We start from the raw sequence: 14,605 nt of genomic DNA, 5'->3' as shown, positions 1-14,605 counted from the left end.
TCAAAGTGTGTCAGCATGTGTATGTGTGTGTGTGTGTGTGTGTCAGAGAGTATATGCATGTGTTAGTTTCTTACCAATGCTGGAAGCTCACAACACTTATCTCTGCTGGCCCAGGATGTACTGCAGATGATGTCAAACATCTGGAGCTGGAACTGTAAACACACACACATATACACACACACACATATGCGTGAGCACGCTTACATGTACATACAAACCAATTTAATTAATACCGCAGTCACAATATTATCAGTTAACACATTTCAAAATGCAGACATAAAACAGGGGCAACATTACAAGTGGAATTTTAACCATGGCATTTTGCAATGATGTGGTTTTGTGGTGTTTCTGTGTCGATAAGAAATAAGAACAGAGACAGTTTGGCTGCTAACAAGCTCTAATGACCTGCAGAAAAGTGCTGGTAGATAGATACATGAAGTCTGGCAGACAGCTTCAACAAACATAATGAATGTTGTGGAGGCTCCACTGGTCTTAAACTATAGAGGGCCATAAATTAGGTCACATGCTTGTGTCTGATTCATTTAAAAAACGTATCATCATGACTGACGAAACAGCCCTCTGACATATACTGTTTATTTCACTTGAAGGGCAGTTTCTTCTGCCGTGCAATGGACTGGTGACCTGTCCAGGGTGTACCCCGCCTTTCCTCCGCGACCCTATACGCAGGATAAGCGGTTGACGATGGATGGATGGATGGAGTGTGATACTCTTTTCTCCAGCAAGTTAAATACATACAGAGAAGAACACATGGTTGCAGACTTGGATGAGATTCAGCTAGTGTTCTTCTCTCTGCTACTGTTTCAGTTAAACAGTTATAATCTTCATTACTTTATTTAAAGAAAAGTCTTCTACATGGAAACATGTACCTGGTTTGGTTAGGTTTACATAGTGTAAACTATAGGTGAGCAACCTCCAAGATTAAAAACAGCCAGTGTCACCGCATTTCTGTCAAATGTCATATCTAAAATACCATAAATTGTCCTATTTAATAGGAAAATGTACGACAATAAATGGACATTTAAATAAAATTATTTTAATTACTAAAGAGGCCTGCCACGCAACCCGTGTGAAACTGTCTTATCGTAGTAATTATAGTCCTTCTATTACAGCGCCACAGGGGGTCTTTGACTTGAAAGAGCCGGGTAGTCTCAGTCAAACTGGAACTAACGTTGAGACCCAAACGATCCAGACTTGCTGTGATCAGTTTGCAGTTTTGACCCAGATTCATAGAAATGCTGAGCTGGCTGATTGAAACCTTGAGAAAAATGTCAGGATTATCATTATATGATTAAATGTATTCATGCAGATGTACGGTCACTTTGGTAATCATCTAAATTAACTCAACATGTCCAACTGATAATAAGAAATGTCGCTTGCTGTGGAGCTAAAAGCAAAGTATTTCTTCAACTAAAGACTTCACTTCTGACTGAGTGAAAGTACAGACAGCAAAACAGAATAAACTGAATGCAACATTATGGAGTCATTTTCGAACCGGTTACACTCGCACTACACTGCCTTTCCAAACATCATAGACACAACCTATTTTTAAATCAACAATCATCCTCTTTACTGGCCAGTAAAGGAAAATCTGGTGCTAAGTGAAAAAAATCACTTTTTTTTAATTTTCCTTCATAAAAACTTCTTCAACCAGCATCTTCCAGCTGATGATTTTCTGTGGAACAGCTAAGGAGTATATATGTACTAATAGCAGCGCTCAGTACTCCCAGAAGCCCAAGATATCTCACCTTCTCCCTTGCCTGTTTGTGCCAAACGTTTTTTTTTTTTTTTGAGTGCTTGTGCTACTTAATGAGTGGCGTGCAGCTAACAAAGTATATGTAAAAAGGCACTTTGTACATTTCCATCTGCAATAGATAAAATGAACTCCTACTGAGTTACTCACTGAAATGGTTTTGGATATTAATGGTTGCCACTTTATGGGCATAATGGTTCACACAAACACCTTGCTGATTGATTACTGCAATCAGTGCAGAGGGGACAATTATACCAGCCAGATGATTATCACTTGGTTAAAGCAGATGTCATTATTTGTTCTTTAACTGAGGTTTATGCCACACAGACAAGAATGCTGAGGGAGGAAATATTAAACCAAGTGATTATTTCAGTGATTGTGAAATAAATTCTGCCATGTTAGTCTAAGTTGAAGATTTTGTCAATATCTTGATTTTGCCAACCCTCCCATATTCTACTGGTCTGACAACCTTCTTATGCCACCTGTCTGAAGGACACCTATCGGATTTCTAAGACCAGTGTGGACCCTGAGCATACCTACTGTACATCACTGTCTATTCAGAGAGCACTTAACAATGATGCAGAAAAGAATTTATACTGACTGGAGCAGAGTTGTCCCGTCTTCCTCTGGATCGAACCATCCTTCCGAGGATCTCCACTCCATCGGTGGTAATGTTTCCAGCAGCATTGATGGATTTCTCTCCAACCACAGAACAATCCAACACCACCTTCACAGATGTCTTGCTGATAGTTACATGGAGCTGTGTGGGTGAGAGAGGATAATGTGCATGATAAAGACTTTGGAGTGTTTCCCCAAACTACAACTACATCAAACTCCTGTGGAGCAGGTTATGATAAACCGTTTGAAGAGACACATTCTAGCATGTCTTTTGTTTAAATAGTCAATCCTCATTAAGTGTGCACTATTGTTTTAAGTATATAACCAGACATAAACACAAACAACTGAATAGACATTCAATAAAACAGAGTTGTAAGATCAGTTTTAGTGAAGCATTTCACAGGTTTTATATCTCTGATCAGCCAACATACAAAATGTTCGACTACCTCTTGTGTGTATGGACACCAACAACAGCCTGCCTCTTTACTGACAAATCACAGTGACAGTATTTGCTTACATTTGGTTTTATAAATGCAGACTAAAAGCATCTTCCCACACAAATTAGTCAGAGTGCCTGTGAGCTCAAACTGCCTCCTTAGAGGAAACCAGTACCAGTGCCCTGAACTGTGAAATTCAACTGGTCGCATGGTTAATGAGCAAAGAGGGCTACATCCTGCTGAAGGATAGTAATAAACTAGACTATTAAGACCCGCGTGTTTCACCAAGGTTTCCTATCACTCTTTCCCTCTTTCACACCCTCGATAAAAATACACTGCAAGTCAGAACATGCACCTCTGCACACACACACACACACACACACACACACACACAGTAGAAAGGTGCAGCTAATGTGGAGTTAGACAAAGTTCATATTCGAATGTCAGACCCTATTCCTCGGCTGACGTCTGGATGGCTGCTGTATAATGACTTTCTGTTCTCATTCACCATTCTGCACACTTCACTGGGCATGTTGTGTGCGTGTTGCATTTTTGTGATATAAAAGATGATGAAAATCCTCTAAGGTGCAGACATTTTGCTGGTATTTTGTGGCATTTAGTGGCTTCAGTTAACATGAGCGGTTAGGGAGTGGATATAGGGTACTGAAATGTCTGAGGTAAAGAAATGTATATGTTTCTGTGTCTGTGTGTGTGTGTGTTACAGATGGAAGTCACTCTCCTTTAGGCTAGCTGGCTCCTCCATTTACTCCACCAGTGACTCTGACTTATTTGAAGTATGGAGGAGGTTTGTTCAAAATGACTTTTGACCCATCCCTCTGTTCTTACACTTGAGCTACATGACATCTGAAAAAACAGTAGCAGGCATCAGAAATGATGCTGTTTATTTTTAAGCAACTGCTTTTCCTTTATGGCTATATTCTCATTGGTTAGCGTAATATGCCTATAATTACAATGGATAACATTTGGAAACATAAAATAACTTTCAGTAAGTACTCCATTGTGTTCTTTATAATAAAAGCATATGACAACATCATAAAAAAATATTTCCACACAAATTTCCACATATATATATATATATATATATATATATATATAATATACAAGCAGTGTTTTAGATTGGGGCATGCTTCCTGACAGTCAGTCACTACTTTCCTTTTTTCCTCTTGTAAAATATGTAAACGCACTACAGACTTGAAACTTAGGACTGTATCTGAGGACAGTACATGAGGACAGGGCTTCTGACATCTGTGCTGTCCTGAATGGGTGAATTTAAAGCCAAATTAAATGTTGCCGGTACGTTTTATTGTTGTTTTGTTCATCTGAGACTCATTAGATAACCCAGAAGCTGAAAGAGGACAAACCACAAAATGGAGACTCGGGATCTGCTTTATAAGCTAATATGCTAAGATAAAACATCAAAAATATCATCCGCATAATATTTTTCACTCTGTGGCAGTTCAGATGGCTGACTGGAAACTACAGCTGGTACTACTGCCAGCAAAAGATGAATTAGCCTTTCAGACGTACACAGTCTTGTATTTTCTAATGCTACTGCTGTCTTACACATCAACAGTATCTTTCTGTAATATAGAGAACCTGATTTGTTTGTGTCTCTCTGTCGGCAGATAGTTTTATTATTATGGAATTCTTTTTCCTTATCACTTTTCAGTCAAATTACTTTCTATTTTCTAAACCACTGACAGTGCTACATTACAGTTGTCATGTTGCACATAGAATAACACGTCATGTTGCACATAGAATAACACGTCTGTTGATCTATGATAGCAAAAGCTCCGGACAGTGAGCTATATACTTAACATTATCTTTACTGAATAAAAATGTCAAAACAAGTAAAGATCAACAGTAAAAGAAAAACTGAAAAGTGTCCCCTGTGGAAAAAACGTGTGACAGATTGGACTTTTTCAATAGTTGTATGCTCTGGGCATTTTCATCGTTCAAAGCAGAATGACTTAAAGTCATAGGTGTCATTTACAATGGGGATGCTGGGGACTGAATAATAGCTTGCACCAAAAAAAGGTAACAAATGAAAAAGTTTATTTGCACAATAAGAAAACATGTAATGCAATTTAAATATAGAAGAAACAAATGTGCATTGTCCAAAAAAAGTTAACTTAAGCTAAAAAACACCCGCTGATTACAGCATTTTATTCTGTTATATTTTTAAATTTACAACTGTGTGTGTGTGTGTGTATGTATATATGTGTATGTGTGTGTCTCTCATACAATGATGGAAGTGGACAACTGACGTGCAGACACACAAACACACACTTCAATTGTTATGGTAGTTTTTAAACATGCTGTGTGAAATGAAGTGGATTGAGGAAGATGAGGCTATCAGTGTATGTGTGTGTGTGTGTGTACTGACGCAGCTGTCTCTGATCTGCACTTAAAAAATGTGCATGCACATGCTCACTTATGCATGCACTTATTATTTAATAAGTGTGTGTGTGAGTGTGTGCATGAATACAGTGTGCTCTTGCATGTGAATGGCTGCTTGTAAAGCTCGTACGATTTTGTTTAAGCATTTACATCCATGCATGTACATGGTTATGCACACGCACTTTCTCTTTGCCGGTGTGTTTACAATATGTGTGTTTTCTCATTTCATGTCCTCTCTAGTCAGCAACAGTCAACCTAAAATGCTGCTTTCACGATACCATAAAACTGTTTGGCTAATAATAAACAGACTGCTTATTTAGCTTTTAAACAAAGTTAGTTTCTTCTGCTTGTGTGTCTGACTTCCTGTTAAGTCCAGAGATGAGCACTCCTCAGGCACAGATGTATTGTTGGGGAGAAAAAAAGAGAAATATAAACTAAAGTTTCATTACAGCTGCAGACATTTGACAGTGTTTAATGACGAACTTGCCAACTGTTACATGTGGATTTTTTAAAACAACAGTCACAGCAGAAATAAGGTTAGCTCTGATTTTTGTGGAAACAATTTTAATGATTAATAGTTTTTTTAAACAAGAAACATCTGAGGTGCTGACAGGCAGCTCAAAGGTCATTAAAGTACTTTTGAGCCCATTGCAGCATGTTGACATTAAACAGGCAATTCTTTTTGGTCTAGCTTGCACCTAGTATTAAAATGTAATATATGTGTACATGAACCACAATTATCTGACATGGTAGCTATTGAAATATTCCAGGTGTTGCTTCAGATTACACTTTTAATTCTTTGAAATTTTGCTTTCAGAGAGAGTTGTTCCCGAGTTATTCAGGTTATTCAGACTCAAGTACAGTAGTAAGTATACAGTTTATACGTTTTATAATCAAATCTTGCTTTACACATACTTGCGCATGTGACACTAATACTGCCCTTCCAGATGCAGGCAAAAATAGACTTGATGTTATTTTAAAGAATTCAAATAGCTGAGGTGTGTTTGAGTCTTGCCATTCAGTAACTGCCTTCAAAGTGCCCACGTCACTTACAAGAAAATGTTAATTTAGCTCATGTACGGTATTTCCCTTCCGGTAACCCAGTAATTCCCTTTATTATTTTCCCACTGTCTAATTCCTCCCCCCTCATCAGTCTCCTAAAGTCCAAATCCAGATGCGCTGGACAAGCTTACTGCACTTTCTTGCCCTATCACAAAAAATAAACATGTTCTGAAGGACTAAAGCTGAATACAAATTGCTCAGAGATAAAAATGTGAAAACCTTTAAAAGTTAACACAAGTTTGCAGTGTTGACATTCTTGCTTCTATCTGGATTAATCATCAAGTTGTTAATCGTACGGAAAACAGATCCCCATAGCACTTTGTCAGTAACATACTGTTCCACTGTCTCTTCTTTTCCTTCTGCAAAAAACACAGGTCCTGTCATCCCAAATATGTCCTTCCAACGACTGCTTTTGTTTCTCCGTTATAATTCCTTTTTCTTCTTTGTAGAAGATAAATGTATAAGCTTCCTACATTTATGGAAACACCAATCGTTCATGGGCGAACGAATTAACCGTGATTTTTGAATTTCACTCTGTGAGATATTGTGAATTACTGTAAGCTCCAAAAGCACTGGTGTAAATTACTTCCTGACTGAGGTTACATTTTTACAGAGCACAAGGTCTGCTTTAAGGGCTCTCAAACAGTTTTAATGTGAGGCATTTCATCATCTTGGGAGATATAGAAATTCATACACTTATATATATAGTATAATATCTTTCTGAGCAATATTTGTGTTATACTGAAGAAAAGTCTCATGTCTCCTATGTCTCTATATTTTCCTGCCTGTACTTTGTGTCTCACGCTCACAGTCATATCTATTTCCTCCTCCTTCACCAGCTTCTGTTTTCTGTGTTTCTCTCAGTTTGTGTGCGTGTGCTTTGCTGAGCATTGACAGATGCTGCTGGGTATTCCTGCTTTCACATGAGGTGTCTTCATATGGTAATCCCTTTATAACAAACACACAAACATGCACACGCACACGGACACTCCTCTTATTCACTTGTCATCCTGTCTAAATGGAGACGAACACTTCCTCTTGCCAGGCAGTCTCCTGTTCTCTGTTCCTTCTCTCAACATTGTCATGTTCTCCAACAGAAATAGAGAAAACAATAGAGAAGACAAAGGGCAAAGAGAATGATGGACAGCTACTCCCTGACATTTTGAGAAGTGAGATAAAGAAAGACAGACAGAGAGTTTGTGGGCTGGTTTGTTTTCAGTAGAAATCCTCAGAGAGTTTGCGGGAAGAAAGTATGAAGCAGCAGCTCTACAGCAAAAAACAATAACGACTTTGCTTGAATTGCATTCATTTTTAAGTTATGTTTCCTTCCATTTGTAAAGTAAATGTTACCACTCTCTTAAACTGTAACAAAACAATACTTGCCTGTTCCCATCAGCCCTGCTGAAGTAAATATACCTCCTGAACAGTGAGGTTAATTCAAAGAACATGTCCACAAAGACAAAAGAATTGATTATTATTCAGCAAGCTGTTATTATTTTGTTTCAGCTAATGCTGTTGATATTTCATGCCAAAGTGTTTGGCAATGTGAATCTGTCGAGGCCAAATCAATGTCATTATTTATTCAGAAGTGGCATTTGCATTATTATTTATTCTGTAATTTATTTTTTTACAAAACACTTTCTCGTCTCAAGTGAGCAGAAAATTGTCTTTTATTGGGGGAATGTCATCAAGATTTGCAATCTCCATTCAGTCTGACTAATTTGATACAACGTACTTTACATAAAAATATGTGGATAGAATCGCAATGATTGAGGGAAATGTGAAATGTCTTTTTCAGAGAATCAGCTGGAAGGACAAACAAATATAGTCTAAGGTGGTCAAGTCTGAGGTCACCAGGGAATAGTAATAACAACAAAATCATGGAAACTACTGCGAAACTACTGCTATGAAATATAATGATGTTTGTACAGTGTGTATTTGTAGGTGCACTAACTTCTGTGGCAACGAAAACAGGGTCTATATTGTGTTGACATTAAATGTACTTTGGAGGTATTGCATGTAGCATAAGGTATATTGTGGCAAAAGGGTACTGGGATTATTAATTCATCTACTGATTTTTTTAACAATTGAGGCTGTAAATGTCAAACATAATGAAAAATGCCCACTAATTTCATCATGGGAGACCACAGAGAGGGAGTGATGAAATCTGCAGATTCACTCCCACTCTGTACATTCCACTACTTTTAAAATAAAATCAAATTGATGTAGAAAAGCAGTGGAGAGTGGGAGAGAGAGAGAACAGGGAGGGAGGCTATCACCACCTGCACACACACACACACACACACACACACACACACACACACACATCACAGCGGTGTTGACAGGTCAAGAGAAAAATCCAGCCCCAGAGCCACTGAAAAACCACCACAACTTCAAAAACATCTTCTTTATTTTTGTCCCTCAACGGTTTGCCAGAGAGCTTCATGCTCTCTCTGTCCCCTCATGCTCTGCAGAGTTTCACTGCAGCAGATCTGGACATTCATCAGAAAACTACCACCTAACCACTGTAATGACGGTTTGTCAGTGTGAACCATATGTAATGTTACATGGTTTTAGTTGTAATGGACTGTAATGACTAACAACCCAGTAGCACAGACTAGACATGCAAACTTTACACTTCATTTTGTGTCCTTAAAATGTTCTTATATATTTTGAACTGCTCAAAAAATCTTACCATATTATAATGATATGAAAAAGACACCAGGACACTACCATAAAACTATAACCAGCATTTTTTTTTTTCAGCACACACATTTTTTAACAAGGTTAATAAAGACTAACCTTGTGGAAGCTGCCATGGAAGAGTTTTTTTATTTCAGTTCCTTCAAAAGTGATGGTCTGGAAGTCTCCTTTGTAGTCGTTATTGAAGAATGTCAAGGTCTTTCCAGAGTCTGTCAGGGCACAGAGGATAGTAAAGGTTGATGTTCACATCAGGTACAAAGCTATCCTGTGCACACTATTGGCTCTGTCTCCTGCTATTAGACTCCAATAAAGAACTGGTTTGCAACAAACAACTTAATCTTTGTGCTGCTTTGCTGTTTGTCTGCATAGAAAATCAAGATTAATTTTACTATTGAAACATTCTTAACGTGCAAAACCCTGTAATATCATTTTGTATCAAGTTCTTTATTGAAAAGTTTTTCACCAAGCACTGGACAGCAGAGAGCAAGACTATAACGCCCTCCTCATTATTCTCATTATATATTTAATTTTCACCTTTTTCTTACTGCTTGGCTGTATCAGGGTCAACCGGAAAAACCGGAGCGACTGTGCTGCGATTTTGTCCGGCGTCAGCTCACACTGAAGTGTTTCAGCAGCGGAGCGTTTAGCCTGCCCTACGTTGTTAACATGAAGTGAATTTGTCATTTTGTGTGTTTCAACTTGGGATAACAGCTCTCTGTGAGCCCGTTCCATTTCAGAATAAGAGCGTTTTGCCTGTCTGATTTTGCTGAGTTATTCAGATTCTGCTTATTTGTTCAGTTGTCCTTGATTTTTGTGCTTCTACTATGGTTAAGTGCAAAAGGTGTTTTAATTTGGAAAATCGACCGGATTCTGTATGCCGTTCTGTGTCTGACTTCCTGCCTGGTTCATCTGCTCTGTGCTGCTTGACCCAGCTTCAGTCAAAAATAGAGTGGCAGTGAATATTGAACTTGAGCAAAACTTCGATATAAATAAAATCACATATCGAATCCTAATCGTAATATCTGGCAGAAAAATCATAATTAGATTTTTTCACCAAATCGTTCAGCCCGACTTTTAACGGTTTTGGAGACGTTGTGACTGCAGGGGATGTTAGAGTTTGTACTTGTCAAACTGTGATGTGTTATGATGTGGATGAGACAAAGAAAATGTGATTCAAACTTACTGTCCAGGATCAGTCCCACCAATGGCTCGTTGTCCTTGTTGAGGATTTCCCACAATGCAAAGGGCTCCTGCGGGGTCTCAGGAAGTAGGCGGAGCATCATAGAAATGGTGTAGTCAGAGGGTAAACCTTCCGGGTGAAGGTACCTGGTACACAAATGAAAGAACAGGCAAACACACACACACACACACACACACACACACACACACACCAGCAGTAGGTGAGCTGTGCCCTAAAGGCATGAATCCACTGGGTGTCCTTTTGAAAGTGCCACCATCTCTTTGTAGCTGTTGTGAATACTTTTTAGAGTGCTTTTGGTTGCCTGAGACTGTCTTTGAGTGCCAGCCTATTGTTGATTCCAGAGCCTGGCCTTTTTTTGTGCAGCTGCCTTCGAGCACTTCAGGTTCAAATTTTCTCAGCTTCAACTTTTCAGAGCGCTCATCAATTTCACTTTTCACAAACCGAACAGTCGCAGAACAAGAAGCTAAAGTTAAAGCTGGTTGAGGGTAAAAGAAAAAAGAAGAAGAAAAAAAGCTCCAAAATGACAACATCACAGAAAGAAAGGCACTGCAAGAGCACATTTGAAGCCATTGAATGCTCCTGTTAAGTGTTTGCATGGCTGGGTTTTAGACTTGAACATCTCCCTGTGGTACAGTGCAAGGCAAACATTAACGCTTCTAACCTGCGCCTACGAGCATCTCAGAGAAATTATTTCAGTCATTTGTCTCCAGCGTCTCTTAATGCTGTGAGTTACTGGTGATCATGGTCTACATCTGCAATTTTCAAACCCAGCTGAAGTGCACATAGTGAACCTTCAATGAAACCTGAAGAATGATCTTAACACCTTCAATCTTTTATTGATACTTTATCAAGAACAGATTGGGCATGGCCTCATCAAACTAGATGCTATAATAGGTCCTAACAATTTCCTGGGTGAGCCATGAAAACTAAATAGTAGTAGATATACAGTAGTATATCCATATGTGGAAAGCAGAGAATGAAGTGCAGCCTGAGAGAATAATTAACACTGATAATTGTTCACTACACTAGAAACAATGGCGACATGTGCAGTAAATGTTAGTGAAAAGTGTATGTATCTATCTATGTGTTTAGCATTTTGTATATACTGTAGACCACACCAGTTGTTGGTCAAATGCTATGACAGCTTTTATATTTGACACAGGAGGTGCGGTTTTTAACAGGCAAGTATAACACGGGCCAGGTGTCAGTGGAACTTGAACCCCTATGTCCTAAAAGATAATCCAAACAAAGATAATGGGAAATTCTTGGACACATTAGCTTTTATGTTGGTTCCCCGGTGGTTTGCTATTGCCACAGGAAGTTGAGTCAATTTCACTGGCAGGACTGTTTAATAGTTCTAGGACTCTGTGTGTACTGCTGGCTGATAATTCAAAGTCCTCTGGTGTTTGTGTCCCGCTGACCACATACAGCCACCACTCCCCATGTCCAGGAGAAGAGGGGAGAGTTACTTAGCAGGCAAACATTGATGGATAAACAGGATGGAGTAGGATCAAACTAACTCAATGAAACATAGAAGAAACTTAAAAAAGGAACAAAGGATGACTGGTTTCTGGTACGATGTGTGTTCCTACTGATATAATGACACACCACAACTTAGAGATACTCACCTCTCAGAGGAATATTTTTAAAAAGCAGTTATTTCTGTATTTTTGTCCATGTGTCATGGTGATCATTTTGTGAGACTGAATCTGAACCTTGTGTATTTTGTAATTTGTTCTCAGGTGTCTCTTGTGAAAGAGATCTTGATCTCAATGACACTGATCTCGTCAAATAAAAAATAAGATTGATCTCAACAAATAAAACTTTCACTGAACAAACTGTCACCCCCAACTCTGCCTGCTATCACTCATTTCGTATGACAATGTAACCGATCACACAGTACACATTGATCTGTGCTGATGCATAAGCTGTCAGACGAGGATTACTGTTAGTTATTACTGTTTAAACAAGATAATACGTCAGTGAGAACAGCAAAATTGTGTGTTAAGCTAGAACACAAGTGACTATCAAGAGTAGGAGGTTTAAACAAGCATTAACACTGGCTGCTACATTTCATTATCAGGTGAAACAGAAACAGAATTACTAGAAAACAATCTCAACAATGTTTTTGTAAACAGAGGTCAGTTTAACATGTAATTTAAACTGCTTTTTCAGATGTCTCCCCCTTTAGTGTGGACATGTCCTTACTCACTTGGTGGGCTGTGACACCAAGGCGTCACGGTGTAATCTGTAACAGGGGAAGCTATTGAATGAGCCCGGCTCCAGAGAAACTCCAGGTATGGTGCTGTACTCCTTTTCTACTAGGCTAAACTTCTCCATCATACGGAAACCTGCAAGATACAAATCACCCCCACCTTGATCGTCATCGAGATCAGCATCCTTACCATCATCATCATTAGCTTTCGATCCAGGTTTGACACAGTGGTTGGACCTGTGCGAATGTTGTACAGTATATTATGCATTCTCCCTGTCATTTGCGCCTCTTACCTGTCATTGTGTTACCACTCATCAAAACAGACGGACAAGCTGAAATATAGAAAAGAGTCTGTTAGTTCATCCTTCAACCAGCAAACAAATCCCCCTTTCCTCCCCTTTTTTCTTCAGCCAGAGTCCTTTCTCAATCTGCTTTCTATCTTTTTTACTCTGTCCGTATCTCCCCCTGACTTTTCTGAACTCTTTTCCCTCCTGGTCTCTTACCCTGTCTTTGTTTTAAACATAAGGTGGCGTTACTCACTGGCAGTGGCAGCCTCACAGACAAAAGTAATGAGCTGCTCTTCTATTTTCTTCACAGCATCCAAATCGTCCACAAAGAAGACATGTCTGTCACTGGGCTTACTGGCAATATTCACCAGCTCCCCGTAGTCTGCGTCCGCAAAGCCAATGGCAAAGATGATATAGCCTGAGAATGGAATCAAACAAGAGAATTGATTGCAAGTATAAAGTCAACAGTATGTAGGAAGTAGAGTGATTTTACAGTGTTGGATTTGAAGAATCTAAATATCCTATAACGAAGACTTCAGATGTCAATGAATATCATTCCCAGATTTTTTTCAGAACTTAAACAAACTACCAAATATTTTATTACTGTGTTTAGTCTATAAAATACAAACCATCCATCTGCATCTCTTTGGACACTTTGTTGACATCATCTTGTGATCGTCCGTCAGTGAGAACAACCAGGACCTTTGGAATGCCCCTTCTAGCCCCGGCCTCTGCTGTGAAAATAGACTCCTTCACATGTTTGATGGCCCGACCTGTCGGAGGACAAAAACAAACCACTTGATTAACCCTCTGGGACTATGCAGACACGCTGTATATCAAATTGAAAGGTCTGGCCAAGAGGAATCGATTGATACCACACACATCATCAGATCTTCAGCTCTCAAGTTATTGGCCTGTAAAGCATGGGAGTTCTTTGGTCATAGGAATATTGATAAATATTCATTGTATTTATCAATATTTCAATGTTTTGGAAACTTTAAGTTATTTGTAACGTGGTTGTGTGGACAAAAATTGTGTTTTAAAGAAAAACTCCCAGTAAAAAGTCAAAATGTAAACAGTAAATATGACGAAAACATGGACACTGCCTGGGTATATTTAAAAAAAAATTGTATAATAATTGTTGTCATTTAGATTCTTTTCATCAAATTTAAAGTTAGTTGTATTCCAGGTGTAGTAGAAGATATTCAGTTGCATTATAACCTGCAGGATGATGGTTTTGATGGTTATATTGTCACGATCGTGGTGTGGAGGCAGGTTGGAGAACCCAAACGCAGGACACAGAGCGGAGCAGGTATGGTATAACGAAGGGTTTTAATAAACAAACAAAAGCGAGCACACTTACAGGTGAGTGGCTGAATAACAGAAATCCAAAAGTACCGGGAGACGAGACAAGACGAGACAAGACGAGACAAGACGAGACAAGCAAGGCTGGTTACAGGCAGAGAGTACACACGACAGACTGGGGGGTAACATGAACAATGACCGGACAAGGACAAGACAGAAACACCAGGTATATATACACAGGGACTAACGAGCAGGGCGGGAGCAACACAGGTGACAGACATGAGACTAACGAGGCAGAGAGAGAGAGCAGAGGAAAACAGAGAGACTAGACATGACAAGCAGACTATATAACAGATACTGGACACTAGACAGGACAGAACCCAAAACTCAACATACCAAGGCAGATACCAAACTCAAAAGTAAACACAAAGGATGGCCAACCGGCAGAGCGTGACATATATTGCCTTTGAAAGATAGATTTTATACCAGGCGAGGATGAAAATCTCATATTTTCCTTCATTGCATCGCAAAATAAATAGGTTAATTTAAGGTTTATTATATTGGATATATATTCTTCTTCTGACC

General features: G+C 39.0%; 1 protein-coding gene across 1 annotated transcript in view; it reads right to left on the bottom strand.

Moving 5' to 3' along the window:
* The window catches only part of col14a1a (collagen, type XIV, alpha 1a), a 152,170-nt gene that overhangs the window by 49,493 nt on the left and 88,072 nt on the right, over positions 1 to 14,605 (bottom strand). Inside the window, exons 28-35 of the mRNA XM_046044596.1 lie at positions 13,345 to 13,488; positions 12,969 to 13,133; positions 12,722 to 12,760; positions 12,426 to 12,564; positions 10,196 to 10,338; positions 9,112 to 9,221; positions 2,373 to 2,531; positions 75 to 152 (exon numbers count right to left, since the gene is read on the bottom strand). Of these exons, the coding sequence (XP_045900552.1) occupies positions 75 to 152; positions 2,373 to 2,531; positions 9,112 to 9,221; positions 10,196 to 10,338; positions 12,426 to 12,564; positions 12,722 to 12,760; positions 12,969 to 13,133; positions 13,345 to 13,488 (977 nt within the window). The remainder of the gene's footprint in view (positions 1 to 74; positions 153 to 2,372; positions 2,532 to 9,111; positions 9,222 to 10,195; positions 10,339 to 12,425; positions 12,565 to 12,721; positions 12,761 to 12,968; positions 13,134 to 13,344; positions 13,489 to 14,605) is intronic.

Source organism: Micropterus dolomieu, linkage group LG03 (assembly GCF_021292245.1).
Source record: "Micropterus dolomieu isolate WLL.071019.BEF.003 ecotype Adirondacks linkage group LG03, ASM2129224v1, whole genome shotgun sequence".
Lineage (NCBI taxonomy): Eukaryota > Metazoa > Chordata > Actinopteri > Centrarchiformes > Centrarchidae > Micropterus > Micropterus dolomieu.
Note: the sequence above shows the minus strand (reverse complement) of the source record. Positions and strands in the feature narration are given on the sequence as shown.